The sequence below is a fragment of the Centropristis striata genome, chromosome 18 (assembly GCF_030273125.1).
Source record: "Centropristis striata isolate RG_2023a ecotype Rhode Island chromosome 18, C.striata_1.0, whole genome shotgun sequence".
NCBI classification, from domain to species: Eukaryota; Metazoa; Chordata; class Actinopteri; order Perciformes; family Serranidae; genus Centropristis; species Centropristis striata.
The window spans coordinates 17,499,554-17,522,167 of NC_081534.1; the positions used below are offsets into that span (position 1 = coordinate 17,499,554).

Consider the following 22,614-nt stretch of genomic DNA (forward strand, 5'->3'; position numbering starts at 1 on the left):
TTAATTATTCCCATCCCTAGTCAGCAAGCTAAAGGAGGCCTCTGCGGATGTTCTGGATAGCTTATATCATTGATAAACAGTGGGAAAATTGTTTCCATATGCCCACAGTATGATCAGACAATTATTCAATGAACACAAAGTTCATCAACAGCAGCAGCCTTTTAATTAATTTGCATAACGCACTGATTAAAGCTTCTCATATGTGGGGATTTAATCGTTTTCCACATCCCAGAATTTGAACATCCCTTTTTTTAGACTCAACAGACAAAATCAGCTATGTCAAGTCTTAGCTCCTATCTGTCAGATCAGTATCAGCCCCCAATCCTGATCTTAACTAAGCTGATCAGGTAACCAATCGACATTTAATACTTTCATATTTTCTCTTGAGCTCCTTTAATTTGCTCTGGCGAGCTAAGTTTGGTGGCTAAGCCACTGCTGTCACCACTTGGTGCAGGTGGTTCGCGAGAGGTAGGTATGTGTTACAAAAACAGCAGCCTTATGTTGCATAGGAATGTGATCCCAGGCAGATCCATGCAGCAAGAAAGTATTATACAGATTCTAAATTTGGAAAAAGGGAGCAGTCGTATCAGATTGTTACTTTGTATCAGCTGCTTCCCTAGGTTTAGGTATTGAAATCACTACTGGGAATATCTGATTTTACATAGCAACAAACCACTGAAAACAATCTAAATACTAATTATGTTAATAATAAAACAGACCATGCAGAGAATTAATCTCGTACACAAGGAGACACTGTCATATCATCAACAATAACAGGATGTAGAGCGGTGGATCATTAAACTCCAGACCAGTACGTCAAATCACTGCAGACATTCCTAAGCAACCAAGTTCAGCAGCAGTATGAATTCCACAGCCACATTCAGAGCAACAGCATCAACAACAGAATTGTTCACCTGAGGGGACAAATTTTATTGGTCATGGTGACAGAGAAGTTTAGCTTATATTTCTTTTCTGTCTCATGTGCCGTAACCTCCTAAATAACCAGTTCATTAGGTTGTCTCAGATGTGTGCACCTGAGGGAGTAGGAAAAAAAAAAGAAATGCCTTCACATCTGGTTTCTAAGCACCGTGACAGAGGTCCAGGGGTGGAGAGGTGGTAAAAGTGTATGTGCGTATGAGCGTTAAACTGCCACTGTCATTCAACTAGCCGCTGTGAAAAGCACCATGAACTGAACAAAAGGTCAAAGGTTATGATCACCAACCCCACCAGTCTTCAGTCTTCTTTGTTTGGGGTGTGTGGAGTGTATGTTGTGCGTGTGTGCACAGCCGCTGGCCGGGTGAGAAGGGGCATAAAAACAAGAATGTAGAAGGAGGCCAGAGGTGAGAGGATGGGATAAACAGTGGAATACATAATACATGTATAGATCATATTGTTTTAAACATGTCATTTTTAAAAAATATCAATGTATTGATACTTTATACAGCCTTTGAAGAGACAGGTTGTTGTTTTTTAAACTATGACGAGGTTTACATTTGCAGAAGGTGTTACCTAGTTTGCAGTGCTTTGCGGGAAAATTGTGATTTTGGCCGACACCAAAAGAAGAAAAGACTTGACGTTATTGGGGAAAAGACATGACAAAGTTTCTACATTTTCCATTTTATCTTGACATTTCATTCTTTGGGTAGACATTAATTTATTGACTGAATTTGAACATTTTTGTCAAAGTTTCTAGTTGTCAAACATGTTGGACGCAGCAAAGTTGCTGTCAAGTATTCTTATTATCCAGTGTCACAGTATGCATAAATATGTATAAATGCATGACAATGACAGCGTGGGGACTGAATAATATTACATTTTTCTAGTTTGTGTGCCATTCACAGTAGACAAACACAATTTCTCTGCCATGTAAATTCTTCAGCAACGTCATGAAGATCAGAGAAAAAGATGACTTGGGCTGAGACAACAAGTATGCAGGGTTATTTATGTGGAAAGAGACAACTGGAAGGGTGAGATTTTGGGGTGTGGACAACAGCAGGAGAGGCTAGTTTCCTAGACTGGTATACACTTGCACTGTGTCCTCTTCACTATGCCATTGTCTTTAAAGTGCTTTGAACCGTAACACTGTAAAAGGCCCTCCTGAGACTATGTTGACCCATTTTTCCACATAAATCTCAGGCAGCAACAATGAAACCTAAAGGATTCTTTCTCAAGAGGTGGAGAAGACAAAGAGGCGAGGGCTGGAGGAGGTGATGAATGAAGAAGATGATGGAGAAAAGGATACAGGAGACAAAGACTAGGTCTCGGAAAAATGAAACGACAGCATTATTGACAAAGGGAAGGTGACATAACAGGGAGCCCGGTAACGGATGGTGATCAATCACTGTGGATAACTTACAGGTGGAATGGTTTAACATGTCCTGACAGACAAGGAGAGAGGAAAACTGAAAGACAGGCAGACAACAAAAAAACAAGGAGAGAGGGCCAAAAAGATAAAGAGAGGCAGCCAGAGGGAGAGAAAAATGCTGGCAAGAACATTTAGAAAACAACTCACGGGGAGGAGGACGGGTATAGTACAAGCATGCTTTCAACACAATATCCATTTTCCTTTTATAGAAAGTCCCATGCGGAGGCCTCCTGTCCCTACAGCCTTGTCGGCACCCTGTGGAGGGCCCCTGAGGAGAGGGTCCCTGTGGGCTCACGTCTCCTGAGCTCTGCACCTTTCCACCTTGACTGGACAATGCACTCGATTCATACACCCTGCTCCACCTCAATCTGTCTGCTGCTCCTACTCACCACAGCACAGGAATGTCTTACTGCTGGACGGATCAAAGCAGCGACAGGGCTGTGTGTGCAGGAGAAAAAATACCAAGCAGAGACTGTATATATACCACAAAACACCTTTACATATCCAATTATGTCACTTTACTTCAGCCTTGGATGTTATACACACACCACTTACATGCTGACATTTCTATGACAGGGGAGAAAAACATGCCCACTTACAGTTAGTTGTGAGCAAACTGTCAAATCAGCTGTGGGCCTAAATGTATGTGTGCGACTGGCAAGTGTGTTCAGTTCACAGAGACCTGACCTGAAGCACTTAAAGCGTCATGTTCATCTATACAAAAGTGTTTAAGCTTCAAGCTGGTGCCTGTTACAGTGTCCAGAATTACACAAATAAAATTAATTTAGTACAGTACCTATTACTTAAGGTGTAATGAGTCTCATTAGTTATGCTAGGTCCATGAAATATCCATTATTAGAGTCAGCCTAAGTCTTAAAAGCTACACTGTAATAAATTATTCTGTAGTCATTTCATTTTACTTAATATATTTGATAAAATGTATTAAATACAAATGCGTCCTTGATTTTGACGCAGTTGTTTAAGTAACTTTAATATGAAAATGTTTGAAATGGAATCTACTTATTTTGATCACATTAAATATAATCTTTATGTGTATGTAATTCTAAATAAAGAGAATTTTGAATGAATCCAACACAATAGAATTAGTCCGTTTTTAATTGACAGGCACTTCCTGTTAAGTTGTTATTAACTGAACTTGTAATGTAGTTAGATTTAATTAATAATATTGCGTGCAATCTGTTGCCTCAATTTTATTGAGTAGCTATTGTTTATCTTTTTTTTACAGTGTACATGAGGAATTTATGCAATAACAGACCCATCCTATGAGCTGGAATCTAAAAGGGAGGCTGACAGTTTAACTGAAAAATTATAAATATACACAAACATTCTCTTCCAGCTCAACTCTCTGTACAGTATTGCCGCATTTCTACTGCATGGTGCAGCATGAATCTACTCATCTTGGCTTGTCTTTTCTGATTTCCATGAGCAAATGTAATGGATGATACCTTGTAATATTTTAGGCACCACTGCAGTGAGTGGTTCCAACCAATTCAAGAAGGTGAAGTTAAAACACAGCAGCAATCACCAACTCTATTGGCTTTATCAAATGGTGGATTTCATTAAAGATAAACAATCTGCCTTCTAGTTATGTTAATTATTACCGAGATACAACCAACACTGAAATTAATTTTCTGCAAATATTCAGAAGTTTATGTCTGTTCCTATTCAAGACAATTAGCAAACGTCTAGTGAAGCTTTAACTGGAAACCAGTTTTTATGGGTCACTTGGTCATATGATGAAGTTATCCTATCAGCCCAGTGAGTGGAAGTGAAACACTGCCTTCGCACAGTGAAGCAAGAAAGTCACAGCCACATATGTTTGCAGAACAAATACTCATTCCTTGTCAAATAATTAGTCATCATATTTCACATAACTGAGCGGCTCACACTCACACTCACACATTAATGTACGCAGAGTGATTGTATTTACAGTGATTGTGCTGAGAAACAAATGTTTCTCTTCCTCAACAGCCAAACAGGAAGTAGTGATTACATCGGCAAGAGTAATCCCACTGGTGTCCTCTCACAGCTCACTGAGCACACACATGCTCTCAATATATTGTTATGTACACACGTGCACGCGTACACCACAAGTGACTGCAGTGTTGTGTTGCAAGTTACGTGCAAGGTTTCTCTTCCTTACTAGAAGACAAATTTCTAAAGTTCACAGCCTGTTTGGAAAGTTTTGTGTTAATAAGAGTGCTTCGGTCAAAAGAAAGAATAAAGGATCAAAATAGCCAAGGTAATAAATTCTGCAAAACCCAAGAAAAGCATTTATATAAGCGTTAGGTTTTTTTAAATGACCATGATCTATTAAACTGCCCCCATTCCCTTCACCCAGTGTTGAGCAACATTACATAACCAAGACTTGACTGCACTGAGATGCGAAAAAAGCAACCGCAAGCAAACTTCAAAATATGACGTACTTGGGCAAGAAAAACAAAATCACATAAACACACGTGTTCCTCAAAGCAGCCAGCTGTTAACACCGAGCAGACACATAAAATATACAGCTCCAGTCTATTAGTACACCCCCCCCTCCTCTCACAGGTGGAGAGAGCCTGTGACCACACAGCAGGGAGAAGGGGGGAAACGGTGGGAGGCACTGAGGTGAAAATCAAACAAACCGTCAGGGTTTCCACGGCAGCATCACACAGTAAACATGAGAGCTTGGAGCTTAGACAAATAGAGATATTTACAAAGTTTAGCCGCACCACTGAGCAGCAATTACATTCAGCCAAGTTATACTTAACAGCTAAAACTTCTGGATTTTCCCAATTATTGTTTTGATAAAGCTTTAAAATGCATGTGTGGAATGAATGACTGAGGAGCCACACATTTAGCCCAGTATCTGCTGAAGTGAGTGAAAGTTTCATTGGCAGAAAACCAACTGGGATGCGTGTATGAAAACTGTCATGGTTTTCAAAGTCACCGTACCAGAAATAGCTTTTTTTGTGCTCGGGTCACTGATGGTGAAAAATTAAGGAAGGCTTATGTCTTGGCAACGAAACAACTCTCAAGCAGAGGCTGCACTCATAAAAAAAAGTTTCCCAGGGTGAACTTCACCTTGATGAGAGTCTGGAAGGAGGCTCAGCTGTTGGCTGTCTTGTCTTTCAGTACAGCACCACCCACAGCCTATTGGAGGGCACTAATCCTTACACAGGACACACACACACACACACACACTCCTACAACAATCACATTGTTAGGCCTTCAAGCCTACCATTGTCCATCACTGAGCATAAAGGCCCTCTGACAAATGCCCTCCTGTCTTCATATATGTACACACAAAAAAAGTGTACGTATAACTCAATCCTTTTCACGGATTGATGACAGAGATATGTTTTATTTTGACTCTGTAGGTTGAAAGGTATGCATAGAATTCCTATAATTTCCCCGTGCATTCCTCCCCCCTCCCTCCAGTGGTCACTTGTCTAAGCTTGTCCCAGTCGGCGCAGCGTTGTTGACACTCTTCCCTTGCAAAGACCTGGGAATTTGTAAGGAAAACACTTCGAACGTCCAGGTAGATTAGCCCATATCCCCACTTAGCAGCCCGAAAAACACCTCTGTGGTGTTCGTGGGTGTATGCTTTGGTGTAATTAGGTGTGAACAAGTATGCTAAGGTGAGGGGTACAGGAATTTAGTGACGCCAGAGCACGCTGATTAACTGTGAGCAGTAAACCGAGTCAGAGTTATGACAGGCGGCTTGTTAACTGAATGAGAAATAAGCAAAGACAAGAGAAGATGAAACTGTAGCGTGTCCAAAAAACATGTGGTCCACATAGTCAGCTTCTTTAAGAACATAATGAATATATAGCATCTTCTGCATTTGTTGTGGTTAGGAAAAAAATGTTTATTTGGTAAAGATCCTCATGGAAAAAATATTTTTTAATGATGAAAAAAAATCCTCTTTCTGTCCAATATTATGAATAATATCAAAATTGTAATATCAATATAGTTGCAATGGCACATTTTTTTCCACACAATTCAGCCTTAAATATTATATATGAAATTACTTCCCACTTAAAAAACTAGTATCTTGCTTTCATTGCATGATTATCATATTATCCAAGTTGCTCAAAGTTTGCATAAACCTTGATCGGATTACAATTAAAGCACTCAATCTATACAGCATTTGTCACCATGTCTGCAGTCTGTAGTGCACCACAGCAAACTGCCCCACCTGTAGCACACCTATCTGCCCCACACCATGTGTCACACACCTGTCAAAAGTTCCTACCTCTGAGTTTGAGTCCATACTCTGCCATGTTTTACTGTAAGCCACCACAATGCTGAACCGAAGAAGCGGCAAAAGCAACAAAAAAGAAAAAAAGGTAGGAAGAGATAGTCCAAGAGTATCAGCACAAAACAGAGTTTAACATTCCTGCCTCCCTCTCCTCCTCTCTCCTCTGCCTCTGTCGCTCCTTGACCAGCGAGGGAGGAAAAGATCAGAAGAATGCTGCAGCAAAGAGAGAGAGGGGAGGGAAAGAGGGACACTGCCAATGAAAGGAAAACAGATTGGGGGCAGAGCAGAACAGGACAGGGCAAGCCTAGTGTGGGGAGTCATAATGCATCATGGGATAGGGGGCGAACACAGGTAAACACTGTTCTGCACCATCGCTGCATGCAATAGGACAGAGTGCATGCGCAGTGATTAGATGGGCAAATGAGACAAAGAAGATATCACCCAGAGATCACTGCACAAATACAGACACAACACGGGACTTTGGTGGAGGCAGAGGCATTAACTTTCTGGAAATCTACCCAACCCAAAAGTTTAGGAAACAACATACACCCACTCTCATGAGATCTAATCTGACATACACATTATGTTATGCTTATTCTAGCATAATATCCTAGATGTCACAAGCAGCACAACACACAGGAGCCTGAATTTCAGTATTCTAAAAAATGATAGCTTACTAAGTGAACTGTGATTTCTGTCAAAGTCTGTCAAAGTAATAGAGATGATCTCAACTATGTGGAGAGATTTGCCAAGGAGTTAGTCAAGAAAATGGCAGAATATGTTTTTTTCTGCTTTGCAAATATGGAGGGGTTGCATCATATTGAGCTGAATATCTTTGGGTTTTGGAATGACAAAACAAGAAATCTAAATACATCACCACTTCAAGAAACTTGCATGGACATTTTTCACAATTTCGTGACATTTTATGAACCAAACTATTGATTCATCTAGAAAATAATCTACAGATAATGCAAATTGTTAATTGCATCCCTACTAAGAAGTGAAACTAGGTGTGTGCGGCCCGAGTGAACAGTTCAGTTATATAGAAAGGCCTGATTTTGACAAAAAAAATTAAATTAATTAATTAATTAAAAAATGATCAGTCTATTTCAAAAACAAATGAGATGCAGTATGACAAAATGTGAAATAGGACCCAAACAATCATCTTTTACTTTCACACAACTGTTTACATCTGAACACAAGGTTTCTTTCAATACGAGGAAGGTGAGACATCGAACTGTCCGTACATTTCATTTCAAAGATGTAACCCCGTGTAGTTGACAAGCTGGATGCAGCAAAGGTAGAGAGACACACAGAGATGCTTGAGAATAAATCATAAATTAAACTAAAACAGCTGGGGATTGAGAGGTGGACACACATGCCATAATTAGTTTTTGCGTAAAGCAACAAGGCCAAAGAAAAGTCACTGAAAGAAAAGATGACGTAGATAATGATGAATCTGGATTTGAATGCTGTGGGTTTGAAAACGACGACAATCAACTGCTGCGTTCAGATTGATTTTTTTCGTTAGCTTGGTCAACCAGAGCATCACTGGGACATACAGTTTGCTAAAACAGACTTTTAAACTAGTAAAAAAAAACAAAGTTGCTGATCATATTGTAAGATAAGTGGATAAACAGCAAAGATTCCAGTGATATTTCTTTAAATTCATTGTTAAACTCCTCCAAAGATTCTGCAGATGTGCTCATCCACTTACCTAACTCGACACTATTTTCAGTCTTTCCTTTCCTCCTGAAAAAGTTACGCTTTCTCCACGACATCCACTTACTCAAATTCATGATGGAAAGCGAGACTTTTTACACACATAAAAAGAGAAGGAAAAAACAGCAACAAAGAGAGAAAGAAAAACTAATCCGGAACAGGAAGAGAAGAAGGTGGCGGTGGTGGTGGGTGAGTGAGTGAGAGAGACTGAGAGAGAAGAGAAAGAGGAAGTAGAGGTGTGAGAGCATTTATTGAGTATGCTGGGTTTGTTTATTTGGGGTGCTGGGCCGGGCAGGCTGTCAGATGTGACATCACACACATGATCACACAGACACACGCTCGACAAGATGGTGAGAAAAGTGAGTGACAAGAGCAGGGACAGGTGATGGAGGGGTTTGTGTGTGTGTGTCATGTGTATTGCTGTAACTGACAGGTGATTCTCTGCTAAAAACACAATGTACTGACAGAGATAACAGCTCTTGTTCTCCCCTGTTGCAGAGAGTGACAGCGCACAAACATGATCCAGAATGACCTAGACCCTGCGGACACCCTGGGCTATAGCAGCCACTTCCTTTGCTACTGTTTACATGAAAGTAAAACCTTTGACAATCAAAAAAAATGACTCGGAATAAATGTAGCACACACAGTAAACACTGTGACTTGGCTCCTGACATTTAATGCAGGTCTGTGAGCCAGTGTTGTGGAACAGGGGACAGGGCAAAGGCCTGAGTCCATTTGTTCATTGACATATTTAGTCAATGAGGGGCAACTGAACAAACAACTCTATTCCCACAGAGAGGGTGAAATAGAGAGAGATGGGAGCAGGAGTAGTGGGGAACATGGAGGGGAGGGAAACACAGAGAGAAAGTTAAGTTTCCTGTGTTTTGTTTTCTCTTTTCCTTTCCTTTTAAAAGGAGGAAGTAGAGGAGGAATACTAGCCTGGTCCACCCGTGACCAACTTCCAGAGTCTGATTGAATTAAATCCACTTCCTTCCGTGAAGAGCTGCAGCAGCTGATCTGGTCAAAACTCACGAGGAATGACTTGGGTTGGGTGAGGCTGGCCTTGGCAGTGACTGAAGGAATCAGAGACCAAAAAAGGGACTTTCCACTGGGCTGCATCAGTCATGAACCCAGAGACAGGCGTCCCCCCTCTGTCATTGCGTCCTCGCGCACCACCCTGAGAGCATCCGTCATCGAGCTGCTTGAATGAAGCCGTGCACTGCAATAAAAACATCTCTCTGCGTCTCTTTCTCACACACACTTCATTTGCTCATGGTAGTACTTCATATCAAAAACCCACATCTGACTAAAAATGAATGAAATCTTTTATTTTCATGTCTAACCACAGCTGTTGCTTGAGTTAACATGACATTCAGAGCTGCTTGTTTACTGGATGTTTTCTATTTGTGGGGCAGCAGTAGCTCAGTCACTGGGGACTTGGTTTGGGAGCCAGAGGAGAGGGGGGAGAGCGAGAGGGGCCAGGTTGCCTACTGGTCACTTCCAAGGTTCCCTTGAGCAAGGCAGCAAACCCACAACTGCTCAGGACTCTGACTGCTCCATTTATGCATGTGTATAGGTCCTGTTTGTGCATGTGTGTATTTTGGGCATGTGTGTGCAACAGCAGAGAGAAAAATTTGAATTTCGCCACAAGGATCATGTCATTTTCTTCTTCTTGAACTTGAGTAATCACTACAACACACTGCATTTTGCTGATAGATGAATAGAATGACTCATCAATGTGTCCCACAGCCTTATAAAAATTATAATGTCAAGCTACAAGTTCTGAGTCCTGAATGAAGGTGCCCTTGAGCAAGGCAACAAACCGGCAACTACTCACTCTGGCATCTCTCTAATACATGTGTATAGGTCCTTTATAGGTTTGTATTTTAGACGTGTATGCATGAGAAACAGTGAAAATGTTTAATTTCCCCTCGAGGATCAATAAAATGTATTTGATCAAAATACATTTTTCCTCTTCTTGAACTTGCAATTACTACAACACACTTGATTTTTGTTAAAATATGAATCCTTATGTCCCACATCCTCATAAAAATGTTTATGTCAAGCTACAAGATTCTGAGTCCTGATTGAAGAGACCCTGACTGTGTATCCTTCTCTGGCTTATCACCAAAGGCAAGATTAAATCTACATAAAAAGGGATCGTCACATGCCAAAGTTCCTCTGTCCTGTCACTCTTTGACGTCCAATGTCCCGCAGAAATGTGAGATGAAATGGTGTAATTAAGATTTTAGTTGTGCCTTCTTTCTCTCTGCCTTCCAGCCTAATTGTCAACTTTGATATCTGTTTGTGATCCACACCAGTCACGAAACAGCAGGAGTCCCACCCCTTACTCAAACTTTTTCATGTCTTGTTGCAACAACCCATTATGGCCTTTTGGGACTTCTCTTGTGGGAGGATTTGGGATTTCCATTTCTTTTAAAAAGGGATTTCCCCTTTAATGATATATATCTTTATGACACAGTAGTTCACAGGCAGGACCACCTAATGCAGGATATGTTGGCTGCTTTTAAATGTATATAGGGGTGGATTTTTCCGTAAAAAATATGCTTTAGGAAGTGGAAGAGGTACTCATGGCTGTGCTTCTCACACACACACACACACACACACACACAAGTGAATGAGTCAGTGGTCCGACCTACATCCAAGAGAAAGATGGAAAATGCAAATCTCCCACAATGCCACAGGCCCTCCCTCCACCCTTGGAAAAAGTAGATTCCCATGTCTAAATCCTCAAAATCTCTTTGTAGAGGTGCATTACATGTAACGTTACAATGTCCTTGGTTGACCTGAGACCCTCTTGGTCTGAAGTGAAGTAGTGCTAAAAAACAAACAGAAAATTGTAGAGTTTTTGGCATCAGCAGCACCATTTTTAACACAGTGTCAAAAAGCTTGAACATGTTTGCACTATGCACCCAGTTTTAGCCACAGAAGTACTAAAACAAGTAACACAAACTTGTTAACAACAAAAAGGACGAAAAAGGGCATTTCAATGGAGGGACTTCAAGTTATTGAAATACCACTGTAGCTTTAAAGGGTTAATCTAAACTCTCTCTGGGCCTCAGCCTGTTTTTTTGTTTTAGTAAATCCTGTCATGCGAGGGGTCAGAAGGTAGATTGGGCAACATGGCTTTGTAGCCCTAATGAGCTAGGAAACAGGGCTGAAAGGGGATTTAAACTGGAAGGGGCTTGCTTTGGAAAAGGGAGATTCACAGCAAGAAGAGACCGCTTTGTGTGTGTTCAACAACCACAGGAACATTCAACACTGATCATTTTCTTGCCATTTCCAGCCTCCTCTAGAAGAGTTTAAATGTCATCTGGGCTGGGCGGGGTGTCTGAATGCTGCTGGTTGCGCACACACACACATTCACATGGACCAAAGAGGCAGAGTCCCACAGACAACCGCACCCAGGGGAGATGTTTTGGCCAGTGCTTATATTCCCAAATTTCCAGCCAGGGTTTTGCAGAGCTTGTTTCCACCCACTTCCCAAGCACACAGATTCAGCTCCAAGCAAAGAGACGGAAACACTTCTAAATATTGCTGTGAGGACGCATCCAGATTCATTCCCCGTGGACACTTTGCTCCCCTCAAAGTCAACGGAAACTCATGAGAACTCATGCTGACCATAGACCCAAAGAAAAAAAAGTGAATCTCAAACACCAGAGGCAAAGAAAAAAAGTAATTCAGGTCATGACATCTCAGAACGAGGGGGTGGCCACAGTGAAAGCTTCTTTGTTTTGATTTGTGTTCCAGGCTACCCACACATGCAGATGCACACCCATCATTATGTATTTGCATAACACTGCATACCACTGCACTGACAGTTAGAAAATGTTTCTTAGTGTCATGGCTAGGTGAATATCACCCCAGTTAATGTTTCATCCAATTATTTCTGAGTGAGTAATCCAATCTCCTTCCAAACATGCTCTCACACACCAGCTGAAACTTTCCAAAGTGCTTGGTCCACCCTGCTAGAACCGGTCAAGGCTAGAATTAAGGATCCATGACATGTAGCTGAGCTAGTATGGTGACAAATCTTGAGAGAGATCTTTTTACCACACCCTCCACACCCTCTGTTTGGTGACAGTCACATTCCTTTTCTCTTCATAAAACAACAGTGTAATTTGTATCATACAGCATGTCACATTCAAAGAAAAATGTGCAAGTAGTAGCTCAACAGGTAAAGTTAAGAGAGTTTCAATTCAACAAAGGCAACCAATTTCAAAGCTTAAGAAGCTGCAAGACACCCACCAAATCTTTAGTATGTTGCTTGGGACTGCTGCTGCTTTTTTACACACTGAATAATAATAGGAGAGTAATGAGTGTGGGGAAGGAAACACTTCAAACAACAGAGAAGATAAAGATGGAGAAGAACAAGACCAGGTCAGGAAAGCAGAGCAAAGCTCTCAAGTGACAAATAAACAGAGAGGAAATAAGGTCAGGTGAGTGTCCATTACTGTGTAATGGATGTTAAACAACAGCCCCTAACCCTGTGGATGATATTTGACCTTTCACATTTGTCTGCACTCTGGAATGGGTAGGGGGAGGGGAAGTGCACAGGCAGGATAGGTAGATAGGGCTTCAGGGTAATCCAAACAGGACTTTGTCAAAAAAAAAAAAACTCCTTAACATCTGTTTCGGACCTCTTAGAACTGCTGTGCAATGAGGCAAACCACACACACCTGGTTCTTAACACACTTCAACCTATTGTTTATATTCATGTCAATTTTCAGGCTACTTGGACAAGAAAACTTCTTAAAGATTTCAGCTCAAAGTAATGGCAAACTATTATTACTAATCTAATTTGTTGTCAAATAGGGTTGTCAAAAGTATCGATACTCAAAAAAGTATCGATACTAAAATGTTGTATCCGGATACAATACTCATTTTCAAAAGTATCGAGTATCTGAAGCTTGTTATCATTGTTGCAGTTTCTTTTTGCACAACTGTTTTTTATTATAAATATTTAACCTGTGGTTCTGTTAATTTTTACATGTTGCATTTTTCCTGTTAATTAAAATATTTCTGTTCAATTTTGGAGTCTTTGTTTATATCCTTATCGGTATTGAGTTGAAAATTTTAGTATCGTGACAACCCTATTGTCAAACAATTAAACTTGGTCTATCTTGTGTGACTTTAAGGTCTTTTGTGTGGAAAAGCGAAGAAAATCAACATCTTAATCTTACTAAGGCCGCCCTTAACTGAAGAAATTCTTAGTAGCCTAACACGAATGCGATTGACAACTAATCAATTAATTGACTGAATCGACAGATCTGTAAAACTGAGCTTCTCCACAAAGAATCACAAACAATTAGTTAAAAGTTGAAATAGTTTAAATCTTGTTTAACACAGACATGTTCAAAACTTTCTTGGAAATAGCTCACTCAGCATAAAAAAATGACTTTTGGACTCAAGAAATGTTAGTCGACTTAGACCAAAAACGACAGAAAAGTCATCTAATTGACTAAGAGGTTGGGTAACGCTTTATAATAAGGTCCTTAATAACATTAATTAACAAGTAATAAGGCATTGTTCTCGCTTTAGATCCGCTTTAGCAAAAAGCATAGTTAACTTATAGTTAACTTATAATAGATGAGCAATAAAGTATATTTTAATATCAATAAGCAAACAAAATAAGATTAATAAAGGCATGGCAAAGACATAATGGGTGGGTCATGGGTGTTTGCAATGCCATTATTAACACTTATATAAGCTTATAAACACACAATAATGTTAATAAGCATCTTGTAAGGACTTACAAGGGCCTTATTACTTAATTAATGGTTATTACAAGGACCTTAATATAAAGCGTTACCAGAGGTTGCAGCGCTAAATGCTAAATCACACCAACCTAGCTGAGAAAAAAATCTTTTAGTACAGATTCTTGCAAAGAATCAGAAAAAAAAATCTCATGTAGATATTTTCCCAAACCCTTCAGCCCTAGTTCCAACCAAAGTAGAGTCGGTTTTCCCAGATGCACTACTTTCCCCAGCTTCACACGGTTCTACCCTGCACATTTTTCTCTCACTCTCTCTCCCTGATCCATTGCGAGCTTGCATAATAACCTGACACGCTGGAAAACATGAGCCACCCCCCCACGCCCCTCAAGAGACATGAGTGTGCATGTGTCTGTGAAAGGGACAGACTGTGTAGCTTGCTGACCTCCATCATACGCTGCAGAGCAACAACACACACACCCCTGCCTCGGCACACACTGTAGTGGTGACCTCACTGTAGTGGAGTTTACATATGGAACACACGGCAGCTGAAATAACCGAAATGGAGTTTTTAAAATAACAGAATGTGTTTACTTTCTCCACGAGATCAGGACGACCGGTGTTAACTTTTGATGATCAGTAATGATGATTAAAAAAGAAAAGAAAAGAGAGGTGCATGCACACATTGTGAATAAATCCTTAACCATTCAAACACGACCCCATGGCGGCCAGTATGGAGCTCAGATGAACAAGTGCACTAATGATTTTCACACAAGGCTTGTCTCAGCTGTGAAAACATCCTTCCACCTGCCCACCACACACACAGTCACCTGCTTGTCAATCACCTCTCAAAGCCCATATATCAGCCCCATGTAGGCTACAAATCTCCCTCTTTCTCACAGTCTATCTTCCTGTCTCAATTTCTGACACCACAGCAGGAAAACCCACATTAGTCAGCTGTCACTGGATGAATTAAATCAACCAGTCTCTATAGTTCAGGGCAGTGTAAAGCATATTCTCATGGAAAAAATGACCATTTTCAGACTTTCCTTGTTATGAAGTGTGCAGCGGTTTCCCCTGGTTTGACACGGACTTGCAGAGTTCACTCTGAGTTATAAAATAGTGCATCTAATTTCAGCCACATTTCTGTAAGGTCAGTCTGTCCACAAAGTGAAGGAAAAAAACAATTGTGCAAAGTGTGCCCTATTATTTTTAGTGGGTTGATTTAATGTGCAGCTAAGCTACGTGCTAAATTCTCTCCTCTCTGCCATAAAAGAAAACATTACTTTTGGGGTTGCTAGGGAAACCCGAATCTTTGTAAGAAAAGCATTGTGGTCACGTTGTAAATTACAAACTCCATCGGCACAGTGGAATTCCTGGCACCGAGTCTGCCAGCCTTCTGGGGCTGGACGGGTGTGGAAAGCTGGCACATGGATTGCACAGGATGGATAAATCCACCCACTTTCTTATAATTACTTTTTATATTTTGCAGATTACTGTAGAGAGACAGAAACTGCAAGGATGAGGAGTTGGCAGGAAGACAGGGGAAGGATGTCCGGTGGGTTTCAACTAAAGCACATGCCACCACTTTTTGATGCCAACATAAGCATATCTCACGGTTCCTACACCAAGTCTATATTCAAGGGTGCATTTTCAAGAATAGAATACTGAAGATTTCACTTATCCATAAAATGAAATTATATATTATATTATTGTGCTTTAAACAACCAAAATCATGTTTCGTGGCAGCATTCTACAGAGGGGTGCCAAATTTAAACACAACAGAGTTTGTGTCATTTGTTTGTATCCCATGCAATCTAAATCTGAAGCCGTTTCAAGCACTTTTTAAGCCTTAGAAACAAGGATTTTGGCACCTGTAGGAACCCTGATTCATACGATATATTCCAGGTGCATATTACAGCCAGCATTATCAAACCAATGGACGTTATATGTGTTATATACCAATGATTGTCCACTTTAACTTGATTGCTGCTATAACTTGGTTTACATAGTTTACACAAGGCTCCGTTTTTGTTTAAGGATACCCATCATTTTGTAGCAATTATGTTTTGTAGTTTTGTAGCTTAAGTTTAAGTCTAATCTCAGTTAGAATGTGCTATATATTGTACTGATCTTGCATGTTCACAGTTTGTTAATTAAAGCACCCCTCCAGCCAGAGCAACAACTTGTTTGTGAGTCTGCCTCTCTGTCTGAGGGTGGCGTCTGCAAAACATTAACCTATGGAATGGAATGATCCGCAGAGAAAGAGATCACAGGGTGTGGCTCTTTTAAACCCATCCCTGCATTCTTGTCTTGCCTTGTCTCCGCTGCTATTGGTCACCTTGCATGTGACTTTCTCTTTCTCGTGGCTACAATCAACCATCTCTCAGTGCCTTTGTTGTCTTTGCTTATGCTTGTGTCCCTTTTCCCCTTGCCTCCATAGGAACTGAGGTTTACCATGCACAACAGGATTTCTGGCTCTGTCACCGTTTCCTTTCAGTGCGTGCTTTGATGCACGTACCGTACAACAAAATACGCTCTCAATATAGTCATAGGACAACTAGTCATTTTGATCCGTTTGCATTTCCTTCAGCAAAGATAACAATCAAGATAACAATCTCAAAAACTCACCAGATCTCCACTTGATGATGTCGTTGAACTCTTCTTTGGCTCCGCCCTCGGCAATGTCACCTTGCGATGCCATGTTAGCCAATAAATTCAATCCTTTATCGGTTGAACGTTAGTGATATAGTTCCAGTGCAACAGTCCTCTTTCTGCAGCTGTAAGTGAGAATAAAATGTGAGTCCAGCAGCTTTGATGTGACTTTAAGCAGTGGAAATAATCCCAAAAGGCAGGTCTGGAGAGTGGAGGTGTCACATGCATTACAGCTACTCACACAAAACATTCAAACATGGTCACATAGCACGCAGGAAGATCTGGCACTCCATGAGGGACACCATAAAACATTAACAGCTGCTTTAGACTTCACCTTCATTTCTGCTTAACAATGCTAGGGAAGAAACAATCTGCTTTCACACCGTGGCCTTAGGCTGACAGCCTGGGCATTGATTTATGTGTAAAACGACTCCCATAATTGTAATTGATGGTTTAATAATGGAAATCGTTGTGTAAACTTTTATAAGGGCTCAGGAACAAACTAGCCAATAATCTCAGAGTTTGAAACACCCACAAAGCATCAAGTAGAGGTGAAATTGGCTCTCGGTCAGTCATCACAGATGTTTATTTTAGGGTGCTTATTTTGCTTTGGTTGCTCCACACAAACTGACATACACACACAGTCATAGCCCTGTCAAATCCAATGTCTTTATTCTACTGTCAGCTCTATTGAACAACTGTATGCTGAACGTTTTTCCACTGCATTAGTATTAAAATTTGAAAATATAGTCTGACCATACTGAGTTGTTTTGCACTTAGGTACAAGCTACTGATCAGACCCTGACAGTGATTTCAGAGGTATCTGACAAATTCAGAATGGCAGTGCATGGAAATCTGATTACAAATCTGTTTTGGTATTCTGTATCTTTTTGATAATACTGAAAGTGATATTGAAAGGTTCCTATGAACATATAGATTCTTTTGACGACATTCTGTTCACAAGCAGAGGTTGACGTTCCTTTTCATTGGATCAATTACGTTTTTCATGTTCTAAAAGTTTGAAACCCCTAGTTCAGAGGAACTAAGGCTGGACACTGATTCCTTACAAGTTTCAAGGAATCACAGCAAGTGATGAGAGTTTTCTCTAGGGGGGAAATTAATTATATATACACTGAAGTTTTACTGTCTTGACATGTGGTAATAAATGCAAATGGAGCTGTGTTTTCTATCAGTTTCATAAAGGCTGTTATGTGTGCTCAGCATCCACCAGCTCCAAAAATGAAACATCTGCCATTAGATACAGATGTTCTATTTGACCTAGTGAAAGGTCAGCTGGTGCTGCAGTTCCCCAGGTTATCTTTCTGCATCTTTTAAGAGATTGACTTTCACTGCAGGGTTAATGCTTGTGCATGTGGTTTGTCTTAATTCAGGTTATCCTTTCATTAAAAACTCACCCATGTTAACTTCCAAAAATAGCTTGCTTTGACCATGAAAGGAGTGCATGTGCAGTGTTTTATCGAGCAGTGCTTGGTGGGTTACAGTTCTTGAGGGATGATGCAAGACCCAAAAATAACATCTGTAAAGTGAAGGGAAACACAGCCCCATTTATCTTGCTGGTGTCTTTACAATTTCGGTTCCTCTCACTGAGAGAAGAGTAGTTTTGACAACCAAGGCAAAACAACTGAGGGGATACAATCAGCCAGTTTAATCTGAACTCTTTGAAACTGCAGTTCAGAACTTTCTAGAGTGGATGATATGAGCAATGTCAATGCTCTGCTTTCAGATCAATAAATATAAAGTACTCCTTGCTGACAACACAATAAAACGACCACAAAACACATAAAAGGAGTTTCAAACAGTCGGCCTATGGTGGCCTTGTGGTAGTTAATGTTTTATCTCTTTGGTATGCCTGCGATATTAAGAGTATACTTATTTTTATCAAGCTATTTCAAAACTGGTTGCAATATCGTCACCCTGTTAAAATAATCGCCTAACTTATTTTTTCAAGTTTTGCAGGAAACACAAAAAACTTCACCAAAAGAGTAACATATGACATTTACTGATCATTTCACTCAAAAATGATGTATCAAAGGATGGCTATGGGCATAGTAATAACACTGTGTGTAAATTATGTAACTTAAGAGAAATAAATGACTTAGGCTATTTTTTGAACATGCCTTTGTGACTTAAGCAAGATATGGTAACACTTTATTTTGAAGGTGTCTACATAAGAGTCACACATGCCTGTCAGAAACATGGCATGACAAGTATCATGAGCATTAATGTTACTTCAAAGTGTCATTAATGTTCGTGACACATCTCATGTCATGCTTATGACATGCTCATGTCACTCTTAAGTAGACACCTTCAAAATAAAATGTTACCATATCTTGCTTAAGTCACAAAGGCATGTTCAAAAAAATGCCTAAGTCACATTTTATTTTGACTTTGGCATAATAAATCCGCTTAAGTCACACACTTGACATAGGCCATTATCTTAAAGGGGTAAAATCACATGATCTGAGATGATTTAGGCAAAAAAACAATTTTGACAAAAAATGACTTAGGCGATTATTTTAACAGTGTGACGATATACAATAGCTAGAGCTAGCTAACGTTACGTGCCAGACTTCACGTTAATAACAATATTTTACGTTTTATTTTAAAATCGTATGTTACGTTAAGTTCAACCCAACGTCTCCTTTCAAATTCAACAACAGCCGTTGTATTGCGTTAAAAACAATGAGGGTTAACGTTACAGGTCATTGATCCAAATCACACACTCACCTCTGCTGTCACCAAGGAGCCAGGAGACGTGCTCCCTCAAAACAAGTCCAAAGCGTGCAGAGTATGGATACACAAATGAAGTCAAATGTATTGGGAAAAGTTGAAAAGTTAAAAAAAAAGTACATTAATCCAATTAATTTAAGGCATTTTCTACGTGGTACGAGGCACTCTCTTCTAAACTAACTTGCTAACTAACTAAAAAAAGAACCGTCCTCAATCGCATCCAGTCTCCACGATGTGCCCCCCAAAAAAGCTCTTAGAGACGCCTTTTTGCAACGCAAAGCAAAGCACAACTACCGTAGTTTTTAGAGCACACGGTAGGCTGTCTCTTGGAAACGGAGAGATGGTTATTACATTTCACGGGTGGACACCGCGGTGCTGTGGACTCAGGTCCCACAACTTTGTTCCTGTTGCTTACTTGACTCTTTCTCCCTGCTGCTTACACTGACGGTAAGCTCGAAAGAGTTAGCTACACACAACGGAAATGCTAGAGCAGGTCTTTCAAAGTAAAAGCGTATGAAGGGGGTCCCACAATGGCAATCGCTGAGAGTTTTACATCAACTGGTAATTGCAGTTGCTCCAGTTGCTCACAATGATAACTCTCTAGTAATTGGCCGCCTTTTTCAATATCAGGACAGGTTGTCATCGGTTTCCAACATACATACCCCAGCTTCAATATAGTATATGTATGCAATTTAAATCATTTTAGGGCAAGAATAATGGGTGGAAAAAACATCAATAATCTTGACGCTGGCTACTAATTTAATTCACTAATTTTCATTCACTATTGTCGTCATTATATGAAGCTATTTCTTAAGTATTGCGTCAATCCGATTTATTTTGAAGGTGTTAACCGGAAAAACAGTGTTCACCATGGGTGACTTGACACTAATCTTGAGTTTTTCCCTCTGGCTGTAAAAGTTTTCCTGACGCGGAGATGGAAACATGGCGCGGTGGGCGTCACGTGACGTAACACCAACGAAACCAGTGATTCCCACTGGGAAACACAAAACTTTACAAGAAACTTTAACTGTGGAATAATAACTGGAATGTTTTAAAGCAGGTATTAAAGCAGGGGTCTTAGAAGTTTTCCACATAAAGGCACCACAACTATTGACCGATTGCACAAAGCAATTTGACCCAAGATGATTGTTTTTCCTGCGATATATGTGTAATGTAAGACAGGTTATTTTATTAACTAGAATGATGATAACTGTTGCAGTGGTAAACATAAAAATAAAAAAAATCTTGAGGACACTGTACCAATGCTAAATACGTGCCAGTGGGATCGTAAACAGTCAGTGGTACCATCACCACCACTATTTATCACTTTATAACAGCAAACTGCCCATGAGAAACTGCTAAATACACTCAGTTTAATTCCCATTATTTTATAATGAATGTGTTTCAAACATTTTACTAAAAAATAATAACCTTTATTTATATAGCACATCTCATAAATGACACGCAAACAAAAACAAAAAGAGCAAATAATAATAAAAATAGCAATATAAAAGAGCATAAAATAATAACAACATCATTACCATAATGCCTTCAATGCCTCATGTCCCAGCTTTCATTTTATTATACTGAGTGATGTGTTGGCCTGGAAAGCAACAACTTTTCCAGTACCTGAGTGGACTGAATAATAGATTACGGCCCATTGGAAAGAGTCTCTGAGGCTTTGAGGATGCAGAGATGTTGATCGTCCATTGTGAGCCCTCATCCTTTCCCCTCCCCTCTTCTCAGTTGTCAGGGCTCTTTTGTGGATGCTTCCTCACACAGCTCAAAGAAGCTCAGGTTCACAAATTAGTGCTCTCTTATAGAGCCTCAATCCCCTATCAAGTGACAGCATATTTATTTTGTAATGAGTATAGAGTTAGACAACAGACGTGAGAATCACCTATTTTGAATTTCCACAGAACAAGGAACTTTCAAAAGGCTTATATTTCCATCTACAGTTCTTACATACATGGAACGACATTGCAACAAACATTTGAATATACTTTAGCAGAGTTACAGCTATTTTCTGTCAAGCTTTTTCTGTGGCAGATGCAAATGACTGGGTATCCATGAGTCCAAGGCAGCGCCCTTGCTGTGAAATTATAGGGGTGATGGTGTACAGGCTTTCAGTGAACCAGTGTTGGACTCCAGCCCAGATACTATAATAGGAAGGACTTAGAGTGCCCTCTTCTGCCCAAAAAGTGCAATTACTTCTAAAAGACTTAAAGGACTTACTAAACAAACACAGCGTAAAATAATAAATATTTATAAATGTATAAACATTTTCTCCACAATTAACCTAGTTGAAATCCAATTGATATTATAACTTAGACATATTCACCATAGATGCCAAATAATGTATGGATACTATACTTTTACTGTATGAGCCAGTAGGAGGTGGGCTTGTAGGCCTACTGTAAAAAAAAAAATGTATTTATCATATGCACAACAATTACATGAATGCAGGCTCTCTTCAACAATGCTAATAAAATAAATCAAACATAAACATATAAAACACAAAGTAGTGCAAAGCAGTCCAAGAACTATTTAAACATAATAAAACATAGTTGTGTAAAATAGACAGGAATTGCTATAGCCTAAGTGAACCAGGAATGCGTGTATATAATGATAATTAGCCTAATGAATATAGCTATATACAGAGTTGTAGATAAATCTGAACATTTAACTTTGTATTACATTAAATAACAAATACCCCTCCCGTTATTCAGGGTTGTCAAAACTACCTTCTTGCTACCAAATTTACCTTCTTGTCAATCTCAACCACTTAACATAGATTTAAAAATGCCATTGCCACAAAATGTACACAACATAGTACTTACATTAAATAAAAGCAGAGTAATACGAACAATTTAGGGCGGATTACGTGAATTCACCCAGTGGTAAACGTGTAATAAAATGTCACAACACAGAAGCTGCGTTTTTTACAACGCTTCCCAGGGTTCGTCTTCATCGGAGACGCTGCTTGTGTTTATTATAGGTGATTATACGATGCGTACAGAAACAGCACTAAAAGACTACCAGGAGTGGGGTTCGAACCCACGCGGACATATGTCCATTGGATCTTAAGTCCAACGCCTTAACCACTCGGCCATCCTGGT

General features: G+C 39.9%; 1 protein-coding gene and 1 non-coding gene across 5 annotated transcripts in view; both read right to left on the reverse strand.

The window, feature by feature from the left end:
* Nucleotides 1–19,907, reverse strand: part of utrn (utrophin) — a 221,199-nt gene extending 201,292 nt beyond the window's left edge. For 3 of the 4 annotated variants that reach the window (XM_059357172.1, XM_059357174.1, XM_059357170.1), the window contains exons 1-2: nt 19,493–19,907; nt 16,721–16,869 (exon numbers count right to left, since the gene is read on the reverse strand). In XM_059357172.1, the coding sequence (XP_059213155.1) occupies nt 16,721–16,793 (73 nt within the window). In that variant the 5' untranslated portion in view covers nt 16,794–16,869; nt 19,493–19,907. Of the gene's footprint in view, nt 1–6,626; nt 6,743–16,720; nt 16,870–19,492 lie in introns of those variants that run through there. The other variant, XM_059357173.1, reaches the window with a different exon arrangement.
* Nucleotides 19,908–22,531: 2,624 nt separating this feature from the next.
* Nucleotides 22,532–22,614, reverse strand: trnal-uaa (transfer RNA leucine (anticodon UAA)). Its single transcript has one exon. It is a non-coding gene; the product is annotated as a tRNA-Leu (tRNA).